At 44.9% G+C, this 23129-nt stretch overlaps 1 protein-coding gene across 1 annotated transcript in view; it reads left to right on the forward strand.

The window, feature by feature from the left end:
• Positions 1-440: 440 nt before the first annotated feature.
• CSMD1 (CUB and Sushi multiple domains 1) overlaps positions 441-23129 on the forward strand; it is a 1985846-nt gene continuing 1963157 nt past the window's right edge. The window contains exon 1 of the mRNA XM_070460176.1: positions 441-1158. Within this exon, the coding sequence (XP_070316277.1) occupies positions 525-1158 (634 nt within the window). The 5' untranslated portion in view covers positions 441-524. The remainder of the gene's footprint in view (positions 1159-23129) is intronic.

Consider the following 23129-nt stretch of genomic DNA (forward strand, 5'->3'; position numbering starts at 1 on the left):
TCAGACCCACTATCAGTCCTCGACAAACACCCTTCCTCATTTTGACTTTATGCTCAACCTCGGTTTGTGCGTGGTTGACCTAAGTCAGGACATCAGAATAGCTCCTTGCCGTTTCGTCATCTTGCCAAACACGATCTCGAAATCAAATAAACCAAGGCTGATCTCCTCCCTTGGAGCTAGAGCTTCGGCGGTTCTCTTTGCCACTGCGTTTCTTTCTCAAGTTACGCCGGGGGGCTTCTCCCCGGCCAGGCACCAAGAGAGATCGGCGGATGGCGGCCAGCCTCTGCCCTCGCAGGACCCCTCCAGGTCGCCGAGCTGCCCGCTGGCTTGGCCTCGCCCCGGTGGGGGACGCGGGCGGCCCCCGCCCGACGCCCAACAAGTCTCCCTCCCCAGCCTGTGCGCGGCGGCGCGCGGGGAGAGCGCGGGAGAGCGCGGCGCGGCGCGGCGCGGGGAGCCTGGCGCCCGAGGCCGGGCCGGGTCTGGGATGGCGCCGTCCCAGCTCCATCCCCTCTCGGTGGGAAGGGATGGTTGAGTCCAGCCGCCAAGGCAGCGGCTGCTTGTGCCGCGAGCAGCCTGTCTTCCGCGCTCCCCGCCTTCCCTCTCGAGCCTGCCTCTCCTCCCTCCCCCTGCGCCCCCTCCCTGCCTCCTGCCCCCCCTCCCGCGGCTCCCACTCGCTGGCTGCCTTTCCAGCTGCCTCCGCTCCGGGTCTCTCCGGCGGCGCGCGCTCCTCTCTCCGCCTCGCCCCCTCCCGCAGCCTCGCAGCCTCGGTGCCTTCCTGCCCGGCTGGGCGGGCGCTCGTCCCCGGCCCCGGCCCGGCAGCCCGGTGTCGGCGCTCGGAGCAGCTCAGCCCTGCCTGCAGTGGGTTCGGGACCCGATGCTATGAGAGCGAAGCGAGCCGGGCGCCCAGACCTGCGGGAGGCGTCGGATGCGCGGCCGGTCCGGGGACCGGGATCTCTCCCCAGCTCGCCTCGCCCTCGGGTGATTCTCTGGCTCCGTCCGTAGCCCTGCTGTGCCTCGGAGGAGCCGGGCGCGTCCGAGAAGAGCCATCGCTGTGGTGCGCGTGTGGAATATCTGCAGACATGACTGCGTGGGGGAAATTCGAGTCGCTGCTTCTGGCGCTGCTGGTGCTGTGCGCGGGGCTCCTCACTGCAGCTCAAGGTAAGGCGGGCTCGCCGGCTGCCCGGGCGATGCGCGAACCGTCCGAGGCCCGGCTTGCGAGCCCGGGGTCGGTTCGGAGGCGGGCAGCGTGCCGAGGGGCCGGCCTCCGCCAGTGGCTCTCCACCGCGGACGCCCCGCGATCGCGATGCCGGCAGGCAGCTTGCATCGCCCTTTGCCCACCCTCATCTCCCGCGCCCCACCCCCGCCCTCCTTCCCCCTCACTCGGGCTGAAACGAAAATGCCTCTCTTTTCTTGGCGCCCGCCGGGGACTGTTGGGGGAGAAAGGAGCCACCCCGAGTTGGTGAAGCTGCGTGGTGCCGGGCGGCGATGCCTCCTCCGAGATGCCGGAGCAGCGGGTCTTGGCGGCCCGGGTGGTTCGGGACTTTCTCCCCGGACCCAGAACGCCTGGGAAAGTGGGCCGGGCCAAGCCGGCCCGGCAAGTTCTAGCTCTCTAGGGGTTTGGGTGCCACGGGCGAATCTTCCTGCTGCTGGGCCGCGCACAACACCCCCACCCCACGACCTCGGGGAGTGATGGGGAGCTCCTTGGCCAGGCCGCCCCCACCTGCCTCTCCCCGGACTTTGTTCCCTGTAAGTTGGAAGGAGCTGGAGAGGTGCGTGGAGAGAGCAGGGAACCCGGGACCGGATTCAGCCTCAGAGATGGTCGCCAGGTCACAGCGCTCTCTCGCCCTGCCACCCCCTGGTCAGGGGAAGGAGTGTCCCCGGGTCGCTCCTCGGCTTGGAGCTCGAGAACTTGGTGTTCGCTTGAAGCGACTTAGGGGATGTTTTCCCCGAACTAGCCTACAGGCTGAAACCCCGGGGCTGGCACCAGCTCCTACACTTGTCTATTCTCTGGGAAAGAAAACAAGGTCCCTCTTGATTCGGGGGGGGGGGGGGGGGGGGGATTATGTTGCAAACTATCTGCCCCCAATTCCTCATTTTAGCCTCCTGGTATACCCTCCACACCAATCAACACACGTCGTCCCACTCCCGAAAACGTCTCTCTATATTTTCCTTTCTTTTCCTTTGAAAAGGATGAAGTCAAATCATGTGGGCATTTTTTTGTTGGCTGTTTGCTCTTTCCACATATAAAAGTCCCCTTTCCTCTAGATTCTTCCATCTTCTTTTCCGCCCATTTTCTATTCCTTCAGCGTTCCAGATTCAGGGCTGATTGACAAGGCGAAGGAGGACCCTCTCTGGTTCCGCAGGGAACTCCAGATGGGCCCGGCCTGGGGAGAGACGGCAGATTGGCTTCCCCGCGCCGCGCCTCCCCTCCGCCCGCGTCCGGGGCTGCTTGAGAGCCCACCGCTCGGCACCAGCTCCGCCGCCCAAGCACCGGGATGTTTCAGAAGGGTGTCTGTGGGAATGCGCCCCGGGGTCCCAGGGAGCGCAAATGCTCGCTTAATTGCTGGAGTCAAGCTTGTTGGGGATTCGGGAGCTTCCTAAAAACACCGACCTGCCCCCCTGCCCGGCTGGGTCCAGCCGACCCACCTAGGGAGACTCAGGTGGAGCCTCCAGGGAGGACGGCGGGCCGAGGAGGGAGAGCTGCGGCCTCCGGGCGCGCTGGGCTGGCTGGGGACCGAGGGCGAAGCCAGAACAGACGAGGGCAAACTGGACTGGCCCCGGAAGATGTGCACCTATGGGTCCAGGGTCAGGGCAGGACCCGGCTTTGCCCACTAAGCCCCTGTGCGAAGAGGAAACACCTGCTACGCAACTCTGCACAACTTCCCGCCCCTCACCCCCGCGCTCCGAGCGCAGCGGGGCCTCGCCAGGCTGCTCAGCCTCCGAGCGCACTCTCGCTTCCCCGCGGTTCCGCGGGCTCCGCGCGCCCTTCCCCCGCAATTAGCAGGGGTTGCTGCGCCGAGACGCCGGCTGCCCTGCCCCGGCTGCTTAATAATCCGCACACGTGTGCGCCGGGCGGATGCCGCCCCCGCGCGGGTGGGCCGAGCTGCTGGGCGCGGGCGGGGGCCGGGGCTGCTCCGGCGGATCCTGGTCCACCGGCTCGGGGCGCGAAGTCCTGGGCGCCCTGGAGGGGCTGCCGCAGGGAGCACAGCGCCTCTTGTGTCCTGGGGGTCCCAAGTCCCGCCTGTAGAAGCCAAGAAGTGGAATACAGGGTCCCAGGCCCCTGGCGTGCGCGGGGCGAGTGTGTGTGCCTGTATGTGTGTGATTGCGCGTGGAGGGGCCGGGCGGCCGCTCTCACTGCGCTACTGCCTGATGGAGGCAGCAGAGGGTGCGCGCGGCTCCCCGTCGCCCCCGCGGGGGCCGGGGCCGCGTCTCCTCTGCGCCTCCGGGTCGAGTGGAAGCGTGATGCGGGCGGGAGGCTGTGACGCCAGCGCTGGCGCGGCCCTGTGTGACCGGGTGGCTGGGGCGGGGGCGCAGTCCCCTTGGAGAGGGCGCCCCGGGGGCCCAGGTCGGACCTCTGCCGGGGGCGCCCGGGCCCCGGAGCGCAGGAGGGCTTCCCCGAGGAGTCGCCAGGGATGCGGGGGCAGCGCCGCGCGCGCCCGGGGGACTGCTCCCGCGGCGGCGAAGGCGGGCGGGCAGTTCTGATTTGTGGGGCGGGATTCGTGACCTGTTTGCGAGTCGTGAGAGGCTGGAGGCGGCCGCGGTTGCGGTCTTTAGAACGCGGTACCTTCTGTACCGCGGTCAACTGCTGGAGTTGATTGTGGAGGCTGAAGGGACCGGGAATCCCCTGTGATACTCTTTTTTCCTTTGGATTATTAGCGCGATTGTGAAGGTTGGGTCTCATGTGTGCATATCTCCTTAAAAGCCCCGCAATTGCAGGGACCCCAGGAAAGGGAAGAAAGCTTGAAAGCCTCTCCCATCTTCATCTAGTAAGTAGGTGGAATAATTCATTCCGTGAACACAGATTGCGCTCTTTATCCGGGGCTGATCTACGGGCTGTTTGGAGAAAGTTTGCTTCTCCATTGCGTCTTGCCAGTTTGTGCAGCAAGGAGAATGCAGCTATTTGCAGGCATTATTCAGAAAGGTCCTAAAAAGAGTTACATACTTAGCTCTATGGGTCTCACCATGGGAAGCCTGGGAGAGAAAGGTGATGTTTCTCAAAATCTGTGATTCTGAAATTCACGGACACTTCCAGCAAAGATTTAAGCGATCCTTGCCAAATTTCCACAAAAACCTCTACAAGAAGAAGGGAGGGAGAGAGGGAGGGAAAGAGAGAGAAAGAGAGACAGACAGACAAGGTTTCCCAGACCTTCATACTTCTATGAGTTGCCTCTATCATCACCAGGATAGATGCGAAGAACTTTCATTTGCTGGCTGGGATCCTCATGGCTAGGCAACTGCAGGGATGTGTCTATATGCACTGTCTCCTGGGGAACACAGGAAATTCTGTGAATAAGAGGCTTCCAGGGACAAACCCTGATCCATCACACACTAAAAAGGCAGGCCATCTAAGAGGAAGTTAGTATTTCTACATCCATGATTTGCTTAGCAAATCACATTTATTTTTTATTGAGTTGTCAAGGGGATTTTTTTTTTCCAATTTATAACTCTTCAGCCCATAGCTCTAGTGCTTCTGGAGCACCTATATAATTCTTCTCTGGGGATTTTAAGTCCTTAAGAAGGTAAGCAGAGGGGACGCCTTCTTCCTAAATGACACATTTTATGAACTTGAACTGGTAGGACAGCGAGGTCTCATTAAACAAGTTCCAAGGAGCAGTAGCAGGTAGTAACTGATGGTAGAATTCCCTCAGGTGTCAGAATCCGCCCTAACACAGGCTTGGAGAGGACAGGGGTCACTGTTTGGATTCCGGCTTTCAGCTGGCCAGTCTTGCTTGATGGGCAGAGAGCCAGGAATGCAGTGGAAGTTCCTCCAGGCACAAACAGCTCCTCCTGGGGGCAATCCTTCCTCAGTCTCCAGTTGACTCTGAAGCAAATACCGATAGGGCTTTGAAAATGTCAAGAAAATGGTTCTGCTTCCTTTAAGAAATAGATAAACAAAGGCTCTCGTGTCCAGTTAGCACTCACTGCAGACGAAACAGCAAATCCAGTGTAGACATTTCTAAGCTGTCAAAATGCAAATGGCATATTAAATACTCTGTGCTCTACTGAATTCTAAATGGGCCTCTGGTAAGTTTTCTGCTGAGCTCATAGTGAAAATAAACCACCAGAACTTGCATATATGTAACTTAAACTGCACATTCCCTTTAGCCTTTTATATGTCTCTGGTGAGGTTCATCTTTCTCTAGAATTAAGAAGGTGCTTCAGGACTTCTTGCAGAGTAGATGACAAAGCTATATTGTCTTTTAGTTTTATTTGTTTAGCTAACACATCAGAAGAAGACATCTGAGTTAAAGGGATAGGTACTCTGCAGCCTATAGCATTTGCATCCGTGGGTTGCCTGGGCCCCTGTGCCATTGGAATAGGAAGCTGGGGTTCTGGATGAGTGGTGGTAACTGATAGAATCAAACCAGCCCATTGTGCAGTCAGGCCACTATGGAAACCAGAAAAAGCTAACGTTTGAAACAAGAGAATTGGCTTGGATTTGCCATCTGAGGCACAGAAAAAAATTCGTGGTCCTGAAATAATTGGTCCTGAAAGAAAGCAACCCCTTGATCTTGCCTTCAGCTTGCACAGCCACTGGGCTTAAAGAACAACCTATGAGTATGAAAATCAGATAATCGTATTTAGGTATTTGCCTAAGTGCAAGGAAATAAGTCTCTTCTACGGTGATATTAAGATGACCTTAAATGTTCTTTGACAAAATTAATCTGTCTATATGTAGGGTGGAATTTAGACCCAAGTGGATAAATACCAGAATTAAAATCCCCATTGTAGAAAAAAAGAATAGGAGAAAATTGTTTCACTGAACTGGTTAAAACTGACAGATTGTGGAGGCTTTATGGAAATAATGCACAGTGTATACTCTCCCCTCCCCCCACACATCAACCTCTTTGAAACACATTTTTTCTTTTCCTTTTTTTTTTTTTTTAACATTTTTGAATTTAGCTGCAGTTTCCTTAAACCATTTCTACCATGCCCTAGTTTGGGGGAAAGAAAGGGCCCTCGGCGCTTGTAGGGAGGCTGCAGCCTTCTCTTTAGTGTTGGACACCTTTGTTCCAGATGGAGGAGATGTCACCCATCCCATTGAACAAAACCTCCTCCTGCATATGTGGGAAGCGTTCTACTTAGGAATAATACTTCAACAAATTTACTTGATTTAGAATCACTGTGACTTTGACCCACTATATATCTCTTACCACATGTGTCTCTTGCTAAAACTTCTTTGATGAATGAAAAAAAAAAAACATGCAGGCATGGACAAGTATTAAAAATAACTACTTTATCTTTAATGCTTCTGGTGCATTTTGCAGTTTATTGGTTGAAATCCTCCTGCTTTATCCTGCACTAGTTTTAGCTTTGGGAAAGCTATAAAAGGGATATTTCACTGTTGTCATTCTCTTCAAATATAAGTAGAATAAAAGAGATGCTTCCATCTTAATACTTATAATCTTAACGTGATTTTGCCCCCATTGTCTGTAAAGCCAGAAGTGATGAATAATGCTTTGTAATTTAAAAATTATCCTTGTTACTACCATGAGATCAAGGGAAACAGAGGCATGAAAGAATCAAGCTGGTATTACTTTCCAGGTTTTCACCAGTGAGTCACTTTTAGGATATTGTTACAACCTGAGACTTAAAAGGCATAAAACATTAGCCTGATTCTAAGCACTTTTATTCAGTTATTTTTGGGGTTGGGGTTGTATTTAATTTTGGAGGCCCTGCACCTTGGTAAGATTCAAGAAACCTCATATAACATGTTGATATTGTAAATGCAAATCCAAGCTAATGGATTTGTTATCTGGGATTTATCATCATAATGGATAATTATGGAATTATCCAGATAACTTTAAGCCATGTGAATCTCAAAGAAAGCAGAGAAGCTTTTGAGGACATCAAGCATTTCTCCAGTGTGTGTTTTGGGTACTAAACAGGTTCCCATTGTTGTTGAAGATGTTGGCATTGTGGTCTTGATGTTGAGTTTTTGAATAATCTTTTGCAAAATGTGTATGCATAATGATCACTTGAGGTCTTCTTTAAATGCAACTTTCAAGGCTTCTCCCCTCAAGTGATCCTCAAAAGTAGTTCTGAGTGGTGTCAGAGAACTATCTGTCTGTGTATCTATCTATCTACATGTCTATCTCAACTACCCGTTCAGTTAGAGGCCTCAAAACCTAATAACCTCTTCACTGAATGTTCACAGGCTAATTAGCCCACCCTGATTTCATTTTGAAACTACATAATATGCTACGTAATGAAACTGTGCAATTATTTCAGAAGATTTCTTCTTTATCTTTAGTGTCTTCATTATCAGAGTTCATCATTCTATGCTCTTTAATCCTTTTTTTAAATGATTTTACAACTAAGCTGAGATTCAAGTTCCTTGTCTGTAGTGTTTATATTATGGAATGACTTCAAGGGATTATTGTAGTCTTTCATATAAAAATATTGTAAGATAAATTATTTTACATTTTTTTCTTTTTACTCTTTAGTATACTCTGATAAGGTTAGTGTTGTAGAAGAAGGAGCTAAGTGTTAGATTAAAATTGGAATTATTCAGGAAGCATTCTCTAATGAATTAAAAACCTTTGAAATTAATTGTGAATTCTGAGCAGTTCTTTTCCAGATGCCTGGTGAATCTCTATGCCTTTCTTCACAGAAACTTCCTTATGTTTCCTCTTGTTGTTAATAGAAAATGCCCTTATTAATCTTTTAAAAGTGAATACTTGTCAACATGAAGTTTATATCATGCAAAATATGGGGTGGTCTCTCACTATTCCTGTTCCTATAAAATTCTGCACCCTTGACCTGCTTCTGGTTCTTAAAACCCCAGAACTCTCTGAGTGAATTTTCACTTCCTTTTTCTATCGGTAAATAGAAAATCAGCATTAGAGACCTTTGACTTTTACGCAGATGGATAATCTTCAGAGATACAGAAAGTTAAACACAGCTCCTTCTGAGGAATATGGGTTCTCCTGGGCTTAAGAATATTCACTTTTCTTTCAAAGAATGAACCACAGACTGTGTTCAAAGGCTGTCAATAGCTTCTGTCTCCTATTTCAGACTTTTTGTGTGTGGTTAGGAAAGTGATGTACTTTGATGTGTAATACAGCTGTGGATAGTTAAGACTTGCGGGTGTGATTGACACTTTCATACATAATAGAGGAGGAACCCTGACAACATAAGAAGGGTCACATTTTTACAAGAAATTAACAAAATGGAGCAGATACTTCCCTTCCTGCACTGGAAATGTAAATTTATCCAGCATCAATCTTGCCTTCCTTGTTCTATCTCATTCTTGTTCTCCTTTCTTTACAAAATATGATTATTGTGAACAACTTAAATCCAGCCATTAGAGTTTTCCTGGTTGCAGGGCATCTGCGGACTACCTGCTCAACATGCATGCACTGCTTTAAATGGAAACAATGTGACATTTCCAAAATGCAAATCCTTATACTTAAAAAAAATTGTAGATAATATCAAGGGAAATTCAAGTGAGAAAAATCGTCTCAGTATTAGGTAGAATTAAGTTTATTATAATTATGTTTATACATTTAAGCATCTGGGAGGAGCTGCTGTTATTGGAGGGAAATGTATGCATGTGTGCTCAGTCACTTCAGTCGCGTCTAACTCTTTGCAGCCCCATGAACTCCTTCCCAGGAGCCTGCCAGACTCCTCTGACCTTGGGATGCTGCAGGCAAGAATGCTGAAGTGGGTTGCCATGTCCTTCTCCAGGGGATCTTCCCAACACAGGGATGGAACCCACATCTCTTACATCTCCTGCACTGGCAAGTGGGTTCTTTACCACTAGCAGCCCCTGGGAAGCCCAGGTGAATGTATGTTTCTAGTCAGTTACCATACTTAGCAATGAAGTCCCTGGGGCCAGAGAAGAGACTTGGGATGTCTGGACTGTCAGTAGGATTATGGTCATCCTTCTGCTCAGTTGAAGAGTTAGGGCAGGTGCCCTCCCGAATCACTCCGTTCAGTGTCCCTGGAGTTGGCAAGCACCCGGTGTTTACCTACACTCTTTAACAAAGGAGACTCTGAATGATGGGTGCCCCTCGTGAAACTTGCGCTCTTCAAAGCAAAATGAAAACTGAAGCAACTTGACTTTGATGAGTGATTATACAAACTGTCAGAGACATTGAGGGTCATGCAGATATGGGAGGGGTTTCCTGTAAGAGCTGGGGTCTTGATACAGCCTTGCAAAGAATGGAGGAGAAGGAACAGGGACAGAATGAGCGAGAACTGGCCAGAGGACAGGCAGCAGGGTGCCGAGGACAAGGTGAAGATACACCCATACGTACTGATGCTTAGAGGAGGACTCCTCAGAAATTCTTCTGTGCGTCTTGAAAGCTAAACGAGGCAAGCACACTACTGCTCTGAGACCATTTCCTGAAATATGAAGCTATGTGTCTTTTTGAGGCCTCCCTCTTCTCTTCTTCAGATGCCCAGTGGGTCAGACTGTACCCCACTTGGGCTGGGAATCTTACAGCCGTCAAACTATCCTCCTGCTTCCTTGCACATGCAGTTTCATCTGTGAATAACCACTGTTCTCCAGGACCTGATTCTGTTTTGTGTGTGTGTGAGTTAAACTCATGTGTCAAAACTGTTTTGTGAAAAGACTCATGGGGAGAGATGATCTGTGAAAGGTATCAGTCATGGTTTTTTCTGGTGAGTCTGAATAAACTCCGGGAGTTGGTGATGGACAGAGAGGCCTGGCGTGCTGTAGTCCATGGGGTCGCAAAGAGTTCGCCACGACTGAGTGACTGAACTGAACTGATACATGATTTATTTTTTCACATATCTGAGCTAGAACATGTCAGAATAATTAGCTTTGAAATCCTATACCCAGGTTATTACTTTGCCAAGCTTATTTGATTCATCCCTGTTTCTTCCTCCTGTTACTCTTTGTATACAAAGTAAGGTATCTGGGGTGTTTGTAATTTTTTCCTCTTCTAGTGATAATAATTTAATGATATTAGAGCATGTTTAGATATGTCAACCTACAGTTGTCATTTTGATCTTCATGGCTATTTTCTCACTGCCTTTTAATTTGAAAGAATTTTTATAAGAGGATTACAGAACAGAAAGGAAGTAATCAGTCTCTTTCTTTAACCACTGCAATTACACAATTACCTTCCCATTGTTCTCTAGTGGCAACAAAACATGTAAACGTGACAAGGCATCGGGTGTTTAGAAAATAAGAGGTCTTCTGACCCAAAATTACCAAACCTGTAGCCATGCCAGGCTGGAGGGTATGATTTATAGCTCCTAGCAAATATGTTTTTCTTTCAGTTTTATGATGGATGGACAATAAGAGACCTTTTATTAAAAAAAAATTATTTATTTTAATTAGAGGCTAATTACTTTACAATATTGTAGTGGTTTTTGCCATACATTTACATGAATAAGTGACCTTTTAAAAAAGAGTGGGTATAAAACTGTGAAGTATTATGACAGTGTGAAGTGATGGTGGGTTTTCTTACTTTTGTATGTAAAACCAAAAATCTGTGAGAAGGGAAAAAGTTTCATAAATGGGAGATCTTGTATCGTTTATTGAAGCCTCAAAATCAGAGAAAATATGTTTGGGCCACATTTTTATGCCTTTTAGCGAGAGTTTATTCTTTGTCCCAATTTAGGAAAGATTGAAGTCAAAGTTGAAGATGTTCATAGCGAGATCATGTCACAAAGTCCTCAGGCCCATGCGTTTATCCACCCTGCAGTTCTACACACCACAGGGAGCAGTTAAGAGCTGGAAAACTGTGTCGTGAAGGACAGCTGGAGGGGCGTCTTCCTTCTCAACACTGTCAGCCAGCTATCGCTGTTACACATTACTGCCACAAACTCAATGCTTGAACCGCACACAGAATTATGGTTCCTGTGGGTTGGGGTCTGTGCACAGTTTAGCTGGGTCACATGCCCTCTGCACGTGGTCTGACAAGACTGAATCAAGGCATTGCCTGGGGCTGTAGTCTCATCTGAAGTTCAGCTGGGGAAAGACCCAGTCCTGAGACAACTCAGGTGGCTGGCAGAATGCTGTTCCTTGGGATTATAGGACTGAGAGCTTAATTTTGCCACTAGCCATTGGTCACACCATACTCTCAGTTCCTTGAGAGGCCATCTGTGGCTCCTTGCCACCTGGGGCTTCCCAACATGATTCAAAGCCAGGAAAGGAGAGAGATCCCAGCAGGTAGGGTGCCATGGTGTTATACATTATTGGATGATCATGGGCACAGAGACATATGCAGCACATCACTGTTACATTATTCCATGGGTTAGAAGTGACACCCGGGCCCTGCCCACCTCAAGGGGCAGAGAACTATACAAGATAAACACCAGGAGGCAGGGGTTGTGGAGACACCCTGAGAGCTGGCCCACCGTGTGTCCTAGAAATATGCCAGCGTAGAAAGAGCAACATGCAGTCAATAAGTAAGTGGCCCAGGACTTGATTAAACATGGGCAACAGATGCAAATAAAGAACAAGCATAAATAATAAATGTAGGAAGAAGATCCCTACACTTACTATTGATCAATTCTTTTCCCCAATGCATTTGTAACACTACAACTGATATGTCACGTGTTAGCACATGCTTAGAGAAATCATTTCCTTAGATTTTGGTTGAATATCTAGAAAAATTCACAGAGGAGATGCCTTGGCTCTGCCAATCACAATTCTGATTTATCAGATATTTCAGCCCAGAAAGATGATACACCCTGAAGCAATAGATGCTTATTCATTTTAGCCTTCTCATAGTGAAAAATTAGAACTTAAATGTCCATCATCTCAAAACACCTAAATAAATTGTTGTATAGCACACTGTTGCCTTTATGAAAGTGTGTCCATGATAAAAATTCAGTTGAAAATTCAAAATAATATGCATTCTTTCCCCATTTTCATGTGAAGGAAAAGTCAAGTTACTTCTATACATATGTAAACATTTGAAAAGATGCAGACATTATAGCATTGACATTTAAGTGTCCTTCGACTTTTTTTTGGTAACTATGTCAAACTTCTCTAAATAAAATAAGAGTTCTTGAATTGAAAAAAGAATACCTGGAAAAAAACAAGTAGCTTTTATCAGATCATGCTGATGAGCAGAGAGATTATATGATTTTTGAACTTGAAGTGACCTTCAGGTTCATAAGTCCACTCTCTTTTCCTTGTGGTCAGAGGCCTGTGTCTTGCAAAATTCACAGTGAAAACGAAGTTAGAACTCAGCCTAAGCACATCTTCTTCCCGTGGAGCCCGCATGCCTCTTACTGACCCCACTTTCCCTCTCAGCCCAGAGGAGGTCTAACTGGCCATCTGCACCCGCTTACCTCCCTGTCCCCTGGGGTGAGAGCAGTGACAGCACTGAGTGTAATCTCCTGATGTGATCCTCTGGGAATACAGTATGGCTCGGAATATTCTAGGCTTAAGTTAAAAACCTGCTATTATCCTGGCAGCTGGAGAAGCACATTCAAGTTTCATACTTGTGAGATGGTTCAGAGTCACTGGGGGTTGGGGTTAGCACTGTAGAACCCTCAGTAGGATGGAAATGTGTTAAAGGATTTTGCCACTTGTTAAATGCTTAACTGCTGGTAATTTTTTAGGTCAATAAAAACAATGCTGCAGTGTTACCTAGCTTGTGCCTCCTTTGTGTTAATAGCTAATACATTTTCTATGAATGGCTGTTTGAAGGACATCTTTGTCATTGCAGGATATTTAATTCTGAAGAACTCAACACTTGAAATTCTGCCCTGTGAAATGTTTTACTTGTTGGGACTGCGCCAATTAGTATAGTGAAACAGTTGCCTTTTTTGCATTTCTTAGTGATCAAAAGCACTTGAATTATTAAATCACTCCATGAAAGTGAAAACCAGCTTATTTTTTCGATTGACCATGAATGTCAGAGAATGGAGATACTTTCCTTAAGTTTTTGTGTGCTCAGGGCACTACTTTGGAGAGGATACATGGAAATGCTGTTTTATGTGTCTGACAGCATCCTCCAGGCTGCAAAACAGTCAAGTTCGGTTTCCATATCTGTCTTCAGTAGTGTGTGCCTTACAGGACATAAAACTCTATCATACACTGTTTCCTCATTTTTCCAAAAGAATATTGAAGTGAAAGTTGCTCAGTCGTTTCTGACTCTTTGTGACCCCTTACAGTCCATGGGATTCTCCAGGCCAGAATACTGGAGTGGGTAGCCTTTCCCTTCTCCAGGGAATCTTCCACCCAGGGATCGAACCCTGGTCTCCCACATTGCAGGCAGGTTCTTTACCAGCTGAGCCACAAGGGAAGCCCATGAATATTGGAGTGGGTAGCCTATCCCTTCTCCAGGGGATCTTCCCAACCCAGGAACTGAATTGAGGTCTCCTGCATTGCAGGCAGATTCTTTACCAATTGAGCTATCAGGGAAGCCCAAAAGAATATTAACTGGACTCAGTATTCCATGAATTTCATAAATGAGCACAGGTAAAAAGGCTTAGAAAGGTATCTGGCAGCTACTTATGTTAAGTAAGTGTCAACAACTGCTTTATTATGACAACTAAAATATTAGATTGTCAATTCTAGTTATGGCTACAGAAGTAACACTGGGGAAAGACTTGTTTTTCTGGAGAGAAATTATTTATAAGTGGAGATTAATAATTTAATAATCGTATTCTGATGCAAATGAATGTCTTGTATTTTATAAGAATCATCCTGCTACTAGTTTCTTTAGTTCTTTTGGATGTTCAAAATACTTTTACATTCCTTACTTCATTGAAAGATTTAAGAAAAAATATATTTAAATTTCTAAGTGAGGTCAGGTGATAACTGGATCCCTGTCATGATTTGGCCTCATGCATTACATTTGTGTTAAATAGCATTAGATGCTCAGTATAGTCACTCTGATGAGACGTGTTTTATGGTCATTTATGATCAGGAAGCCTTGAGCATATGAAGTGACCATTAGAGACACAATTAAAGAGAAGACAAGAAAACTTTCCAACACAGGATTGTCTGAAGGGTCATGGGCTGTGAGTATTCTTGACACCATGCCATTCCTTTGTGTTCTGCAAGAGTTTATGCATTTTTCTAACTGCTTAGCTTTGTTCCCCCCAAGTAAACTATCTGGGGCTCATTTTACAGAGAACATGTGAAATGGTGTGCCTTGCCAAGTGAACCTTGTGCAGAGCCAGGCAGAAGAGGTCTTCGCCAGGCGGTGTCATGAACCTTACCTTTCTGGACATGAAAAACTGTCAGTGAAATTGGACACTCTGGGTGATTAGAGTCTATAAGAGGGTTAGGGCCCTATTTGCTGACTTAGACTTGAAACCCCTCTCTGGAGATGGAGTCATGCCATCAATAGTGCCAGGAGGGTCAGGATGCCCTGGCCATTTCCTTGTGGTCCAGACTTCTCAGTTTAGTCTCATCACTCAAGTACAATTGACCATCACATTGAAAAACTGCTCAGACCTCCTAGTCCAGCTCTAGACCTGAATACTTGTGTTGGATGTTCAAAGGCAGAGTCTGTCGACAAAAATAACCAATAAGCAATCAATAATAAGAGTGAAAGTGAAAGTCACTCAGTTGTGTCCAACTCTTTGTGACCTCATGGACTACATGTAGCCTGCCAGGCTCCTCTGTCCATGGGATTCTCCATGCCAGAAGACTGGAGTGGGTTGCCATGCCCTCCTCCAGGGGATCTTCTCAAGCCAGGGTTTGAACCCAGGTCTCCTACATTGCTGGCAGATTCTTTACTGTCTGAGCCATCAAGGAAACAAGAATAGAAAAGGATTTTATTGGAGTCAAACTGAAAACTATAGCTTAGAAGTCAACTTCCCAGAGGACTTTGAGAAACTGCCCTGGAGAAGCAGGGTATTCAGCACAATTTCATGTCTTATCAGAACAACGACCATGAAACTAGTCAAGGATACATTCCTTCAAGGTTTCAAAAAAAAAAAAAAGACAAGGATGAATACAGCAAGTCAGTGTGGCCTTGGCACCTGGAAGAAAGGAGTCTCAGCATTGGTATCCCAGGAAGGGAGGCATTTAATCTTTACTTTTAACATGGACATTCTTTGCTTTTGGTCACTGTGGCCATTTCTTTAATAATTAAAGCAGGTGTACAAAGTATAGCCAGTAGGCCACAAACAGGTTGTCCTAGTTAGCATGAAATTCAAAGTAGCTCATCTGTAAGCCAGAATGACTTCCCCAGACCCCGACATCTGAGCACTTCTCTTGTGAAGCCGCACATGTGGAAGCCCCAGTTAGTGTGACACAGACGCGTCCTGCACGGCGGTCTGTCCAAGGTCATGCGATCAGACTTTCAGAGCCGGCGCCCAGGACCCTCGTGGCCTTCAGCCAAACACAAGCCCTTCGAAGTCGGGTGAGCCTACTCGGTCTTCCAAGGGAAAGTGTCTCTCTCCAGCGCGGCCACGTGCGGTCAGCACTGCCAACTCAGACACTCAGCAGGGCCTGCGGAAGAGGAGGGAGACCTTGGAGCTGGGGAATCAGTGAGCAAGGGAACGGCCGGGCGGATTAGCTTCTGGGTGGTGGCTCAGCCCAGCTTGCGGGCCAGCCCTGTGCCCTCAGCCGGGCTCCTGCATCAGGGCCCCCGCGTCCATGCCTGCTGCATCTTTTCCAGGAAAAGCTGACCCGGCAGCAAGAGAATCTGTGGTTCTGCCACGTGGTTTACGGTCAGGCCTGGCGCAGAGAGCCTCATCAAGTGTGACCCCAGACCTAGGTCTGGCCATCACATGGGACGCCAGCCTTTTGAGGATGTCGCCAGCAGAGTGAGCTTAGTGAGATGCACTGAACGTGGCCGTGAGTGAGGTGCGTGCTGTCTGCGGGGGGCTGTTCTGGTGAGCTCTGGGAGTTTCATCTTTCATGCCACGTTAATGGCCCAGAAAAGGGAAGTCATTGTTCCCCAGTGTGTACGAGACCAAGGTTACGTCCTCACTGCTCACACACACCAGTCTCCCCTTGCTTGAAATCCTTTGGTCTCGGCCACAGGAATAGCTTATGCTGTGTGATGCTGTGGTGAAGCTTCTTGCCTCGTTTCAGAGTGGAAGTCTAAATACCCATTTGACTTTCACAGAATAACTCATATTCCATTTGGCTATCCTGAAGGAGCTTCCCAGGTGGCTCCATGGGTAAAGAATCCGCCAGCAACGCAGGAGATGTGGGTTCGATTCCTGGGTCAGGAAGATCCCCTGGCCGGGGGGGGCATGGCAACCTGCTCCAGTATTCTTGCCTGGAAAATCCTTGGCGGGCTCCAGTCTGTAAGGTCCCAAAAAGTCGGACGCGATTGAAGTGACTGAGCACACACGCACGAAGGAGCTATGTCATCAACTAGCTTTTATAGAGACAGAGGCAGTTAACAAAAGTATAAAACTAGTGATCAACATTATATAGGAAGATTAAGAACCAGTGGTGATGAACCCATGGTCCGTCTAGAGAAGAGCACCAACGTGAGTGTTGGTGGTAAATTTCGTATAAAAACGAGCGCTTCAGCCAGTTCTCATGCATTTGAGACTCATCTGACAGGTTTTAATACCTGAAGCAAAGACAACAGCAATAGCCCCCATTCCACCGCTTCAGCAAACACTTGATTCTTGATTCCCCTCCGGGTTTTCTTTGCTAATCGCTCAGGAGTGATGCATCTCGGCATTTCTTTCATACTTTTGCACTAAAGTGGCACTTGACTTTAATAAATATTTGATAAAGATGGAGGCCCGTGGAAGGAGTAGATGTGTAATATACCTACCATATCCAGTTTGTTTCTGAAATGACACATTTCCAACAAGTCTGTGCTGGGCTGGGCATGGGGGTGGGGTTAGTCAACAGATAGTTCTGAGGCAAAATACCGTCTTAGCTTGTGTAGGATGGAGGCAGCCAGTCATAGATCAATGTCAACACATGATGCATTTATTTTAAAGCTATTTTTGTTTGACGTACAGTTGACTTACAATGTTGTGTTAATTTCTGCTGTGAAATTTACAAGGCAAACTGAGTCAGTTTTATATATGTGTATGTGTATATATATATATATTCTTTTTTTTAATTTATTTTTATTAGTTACTATAAGCAAGGTGAAAAGACAGCCCTCAGATTGGGAGAAAATAATAGCAAATGAAGCAACAGACAAAGGATTAATCTCAAAAATATACAAGCAACTCCTGCAGCTCAATTCCAGAAAAATAAATGACCCAATCAAAAAATGGGCCAAAGAACTAAACAGACATTTCTCCAAAGAAGACATATATATTCTTTTTAAAATAGTCCTTTCCATTATGACTTATAATAGGATAATGAATATAGTTTTCTGTGTAAAACTATTTTTAGATTATTGGATCCTTTTGTACATGGTAAAAATATCAGTTCAAAGAAATTTATATGTATTGAACTTTATATGGGCAAAGCTAAAAACAATATGCCATACTAGAGGGGCAACATAAAATCAGTCTGTATATTTTTAATAAAATTATATTCAAGAACAAATTACTTTTTTCATTTTAAGATGCCTTCACTAATTTAGTGCAGTAGGTAAGTGGAATACTTATTTTAAGACACTTGAAAGTATCAATAAGACAAAGAATAACCGACTTTTGTAGTTGTTACCCCATATACTCGTATATAGATTGTTTTTACATGATTTGCAATAGCCCCATAATAATTATAAACCAATTATTGACCTTTATTTCTAGAGTGCCATTACCTGCAGATGAACAGAAGCTCCATTCCAAACCAGAAAGGGCTACCTGTCCACTGTACAAGGCTTCTTTTTTCAATCAGATTTTCTCATAGTAAATAAAATTGGTTTATTTGGAGGTAGCAACCTAGGAAACAGTATTGATCCTTCCGGATCAGCTTATCACACGCCCTTCTGGGCTATAGTAGCAGTGTCCATTGTCTTTCTTCCCTTACTGTTACTGCCAATAGAATATACACGGTGGTAACTGTCCCTCGTCGCGACCTTTGCTCTCCCAACACTCGGGTGAGGTCTGTGTGCACGGGACTTCATGAAGGCCCCGAGGAGCTCATTGGTGGGCAGATGACAAGTGATCCCTTCAGACCAACTCCTGTTTCCTTCAGAGGCCGTGTCTGTGCCTGGCGCCTGCAGGATGGGGTCTCTGGCCCACGACCTCTTACATTCAAGCTTGGGGACCTCCTGGGCTTCAGTTTCTTCATCCAAAAAACACGTAGGCTGGTCCTTTCCCTTCTGCCCTGACTTGCTTGACTTCTATTCCAAGTGTAGTAATAATCAGCTAATCAATACATAATTAGAGGGTAAGAGCAGAGCCTTCTACATTCAATAAGACCACTTGCTGCCTGGAGGTAGAAGGAATTCATGGTGTGTGTATATGTGTGTGTTTAATTTTTCCTGTTCCTTTCTTATGTCTAATGCACTGACCTGGGTCATCTGTGGTTTCCTCAAATGACATAGAGCAGACATTTCCTTTAATTAGTATAAGATGAAATTAATTACTCTCTGAGCCTATTTCTCCTGGTATTTTCAGAACCCCTTTGAAAAATAGGAGTCACCTTGGTGTATTAAAAGCACCAGATTCTTGGTATCATTTTAATGCACTGGCACCACAAGGCCCACTGCTTATCTTTATCACGTGGATCTCACCCTTCTGGGAAGAAACTGTCTATTGCAGCTTTGGGATAGAAGCTTCCTTTCCCAGATTTATCACCAAATGTGAATGCCTTCCAGAAGAGCTGAAGGAAAACATCCATTTTCCCAAAGTGTTTGCTCTTTGCCAGTTTTGGAGTGAAATCTATTAATACTGTCTAATAACCTTCTCTTTTTCTAACCCAGGTATCAGCATTAATGATCAGCTATTATTTATGTGGGTACTTCTGTAGTTGTAACCTCCTTATAATACTTAATAGCTTACAATATCTTCGGGAGAGAATTCAGTACTGTCCCTGATCACCTCCTATTTTCCTGACAAGGCGTCTGAGGCTTAAAATGTCACCTGTTCCCAGCCACACGAGAAACACTGCAGACATTTTCCCTCCAACCTTTGTCCTGATCAGAGGTCTCTGAATCTAATCATTGTTTCTCCTTACCTTCCAACAGCCCCATCCTACTACCATGTAAAGAGTGAAAGAAAATCTATGTTGCAGTTTGTGATACTATGAAGGTCTACAGTATTGACTAGGGTGTTTTCCTGAAGAATCATACATAGCAGATTGCCTTTCTAGTGATTTTTCTTGAAATCATTTTCATGTGGTGAGCATTCTCCTTCAGCACCTAATCATGAAGACCCTGTATTTGTAAGATTCTTCTGAAGTTCTGTCAGACATTTTAAATGTGTCCAGAATCCAAATATGCAGCTTGGCAATAATCAAGGGACCCCTTTCTGTACTCAGCCACATGTTAATTGCTGATCACTGAGGCTCCACTCTGGGAAATAAAGCCCTGCCCAGACAGGACAATCTCAAATTTCTCCTGGTAGCATATTACTTTATTTTGAATCACTTTCCTTTTGAAAATCTGCTTTCTCTTTTATTTTTGGAAACAGGCAGACTTTGGAGGAAAGGATTTGCAGCTGGGTTAATTGTGTTGGATTTCTTATATGGAAGGAGCAATTATGGGGCAGGTACAGAAGTGATGTTATTCTTGGGTAGGGTGGACTTAATAGAATTTGAAGATCTGTGGAGATACAAAATTAGACTTTGTCAGCCTTAAGTTTTTTTCTTATTGAAGTGTAGTTGATTTACAATGCTATATTAGTTTCAGGTATATAGCATAGGTTCAGTATTTTTATAGATGATAGTCCATTTAAAGTTATTATAAAATATTGGCTATACTTCATGTACAGTATATCCCAGAGCTTACTGATTTTATGCTTGGGAGTTTGTGCACCTCCGTGTTCTGCCCCTGCCCTCCCTCTCCTCACTGCCCACTCCCCACTGGAGCCGCTGCTTTCTTCTCTGTTCCTGTGTCTGTTTCTACTTTGTTATAGTCATTCTTATATTCATTTATTTTGTAGATTCCACATACACGTGCAAGTATACAGTATTTGTCTTTGTCTGACTTATTTCATTAACTGTAATATCCTTTAGGTCCATCCACGTTGTTCAGTTCAGTTCAGTCGCTCAGTCATGTCCGACTCTTTGCGACCCCATGAATTGCAGCACGCCAGGCCTCCCTGTTCATCACCAACTCCCGGAGTTTACTCAAACTCATGTCCATCGAGTCGGTGATGCCATCCAGCCATCTCATCCTCTGTCGTCCCCTTCTCCTCCTGCCCCTAATCCCTCCCAGCATCAGGGTCTTTTCCAATGAGTCAACACTTCACATTAGGTGGCCAAAGTATTGGAGTTTCAGCTTCAGCATCAGTCCTTCCAATGAACACCCAGGACTGATCTCCTTTAGGATGGACTGGTTCGATCTCCTTGCAGTCCAAGGGACTCTCAAGAGTCTTCTCTAACACCACAGTTCAAAAACACCAATTCTTCAGCGCTCAGCTTTCTTCATCGTCCAACTCTCACATCCATACATGACCACTGGAAAAACCATAGCCTTGATTAGACAGACCTTTGATGGCAGACTAATGTCTCTGCTTTTTAATACACAGGTACAGTAAGCGTCTTTTAATTTCATGGCTGCAATCACCATCTGCAGTGATTTTGGAACCCAGAAAAATAAAGTCTGACATTGTTTTCACTGTTTGTTGCAAATGGAAAATTTTCATTCTTTGTACAGCTGAGTAATATTCCATTGTATATATCTACCAAACTGTCTTTATTCATTCATTGGTTGATGGACATATGTATTGCTTCCATATCTTGGCTCTTGTAAATAATGCTTCATTATTTACAAGTGAACATTGGGATCCATATATCTTTTTAAAATTAGTGTTTTAGATTTATTCCTATATATGTAGGAGTGGAATTGCTGGATCTTATGGTATAGAATTCTATTTTCAGTTCTTTTGAGGAACCCTCATACTCTTTTCCATAGTGCTTGCATTAATTCTTCTAAGGAAAAAGAAACAGAAGCACAAATAAACAAATGGGACATAATTAAACTTAAAAGCTTGTGCATAGTATAGGGAACCATCTGCAAAATAAAAAGATAATCTACTGAATGGGAGAAAATATTTGCAAATACTATGCTAGGTGAGTGATTAATATTTAAAATATATAAACAGCTCATAAAACTCAATATTAAAAAAAACAAAAAACAAATGACCCTGATTGAAAAATGAGCAGAAGACATAAATATGTGTTTTTCCAAAGAAAACATAGAGATGGGCAGTAGGCATAGAAAATGTGTTCAACATCGCTTCTCATCAAAAATTAGAATTGCAATGAGATATCCCCTCGTATCTGTCATGACAGATATTATCAAAAAGAAAACGCATCGCCAGTATTAGTCATGTTTGATCACAGAGACTGTTTGTTTTCTCCCTACACTGGGCAGGAGTGAACTCTGCAGGCTTCAATGGAAGTCAACAAGGCTTCTATGTTTTCATGTTTGTTTGTAAAGTTACACATATCATTTAAGTTCGAAAGGAGTTCTGGAGACCACACTGGGAAAAGTGGTGCTTCAGTGCAAGCAGATCTTATTTTCAGTGTAAGTAACTTTCACTTGTACTATTGACATTGATGCAAATATTTATTTAATTAACTTTATTGAACACCCCCTGAAAGACAAGTCCTGTGCCAGTTGCCATGGATCCAAGGTAAATTAAATGAAGTCCTTGCTCTAAATTATTGTACATTCCAATAAAGATGATTTTCCTCAATAATGTGATCAGATTACTCAAAAAAAAGGACACTACAAAATTATGAAACATGCCGCAAGATATTGAATCTTCATAACAGGATCCATGCTTCTCAATATACTATTACATTTAATAAACATAATATAGTCTGAGTTTCTATTGATTGCCCAAGAATTTTGAATCATTTAGATTTTATGTGCTGTTTTTCCTACTCTGTGATATCCTTAAAAGGATGAAACTTATGAAATAGAATCAAATTCCACAGAAAGTCTAATGATTTTTTAAAAATTGGTATAGTGCTAGTTTACAATGCTGTGTTAGTTTCAAGTATGTAGCAGTGTGATTCAGTTATACACATATATCTATTCTTTAGCAGATTCTTTTTCCTTAAAAGTTATTAGAAAATGCTATACAAAAGGTCCTTGTTAATTGTCTGTTTTATGTATACTACTGTGTATATGTTAATACTGAATTAACATAGCAAATTATTTTCAATTTGTAAAAAATGACAGCTGAACCACACAATATTTATAAAACTATTCTCCCAAAATAAGTGTCAGTACTTTCACTCATCCAATGCAAACATTCATGTGAGTTCATTTTGTTTCAGACATTAGGAAGAAAAATTCAAGAGGTAAAGTGATTAAGAAGACAACATAAAACTCCTTACTTCCTGGTGCCTATAATTTAGACTTTGTAAATCTTAAGTTTTTTTTTTTTTATTGAGGTATAGTTGGTTTAAATATTATATTAGTTTCAGGTATACAGCGTAGTGATACTTTATAGATTATAGCCCATTTGAAGTTCTTATAAATATTGACTATATTCCCTTCCCTGGGCGGTATATCCTTGTAGCTTTCAACTTATTTATCATCACCAGAAAATGTGTTTGTACTCATGCAGTCTCAAGGATGAATTCCCTATCTAACACAGAACTTCTTTCTTTGAGATCCTTGAAAGAAAGACAATGATTTCTCTTTGAAGATCATTTAGCATCCTATTCCAGAGCTGTGTGATTCCCATAGTAGGAAAAATTTGTATCTCTATATACTGAACCCAAGTCTCCATTCCTATAACTTCTCCATGTGTGGTCTTATTTCTGCCTACCGGAGCAGCATGTAATAATATCACTCTTTCTTTCACCAGACAGATCCAAAAATACAGGGAAACAGATTTTTATAGTTCTTACCTTCCTCTCCTCAGTATTTTTTTTTTCTCCCTTGCATTCCTCCCACCCCCTG

This window comes from Odocoileus virginianus, chromosome 32, assembly GCF_023699985.2.
Source record: "Odocoileus virginianus isolate 20LAN1187 ecotype Illinois chromosome 32, Ovbor_1.2, whole genome shotgun sequence".
In the NCBI taxonomy this organism is placed as follows: domain Eukaryota; kingdom Metazoa; phylum Chordata; class Mammalia; order Artiodactyla; family Cervidae; genus Odocoileus; species Odocoileus virginianus.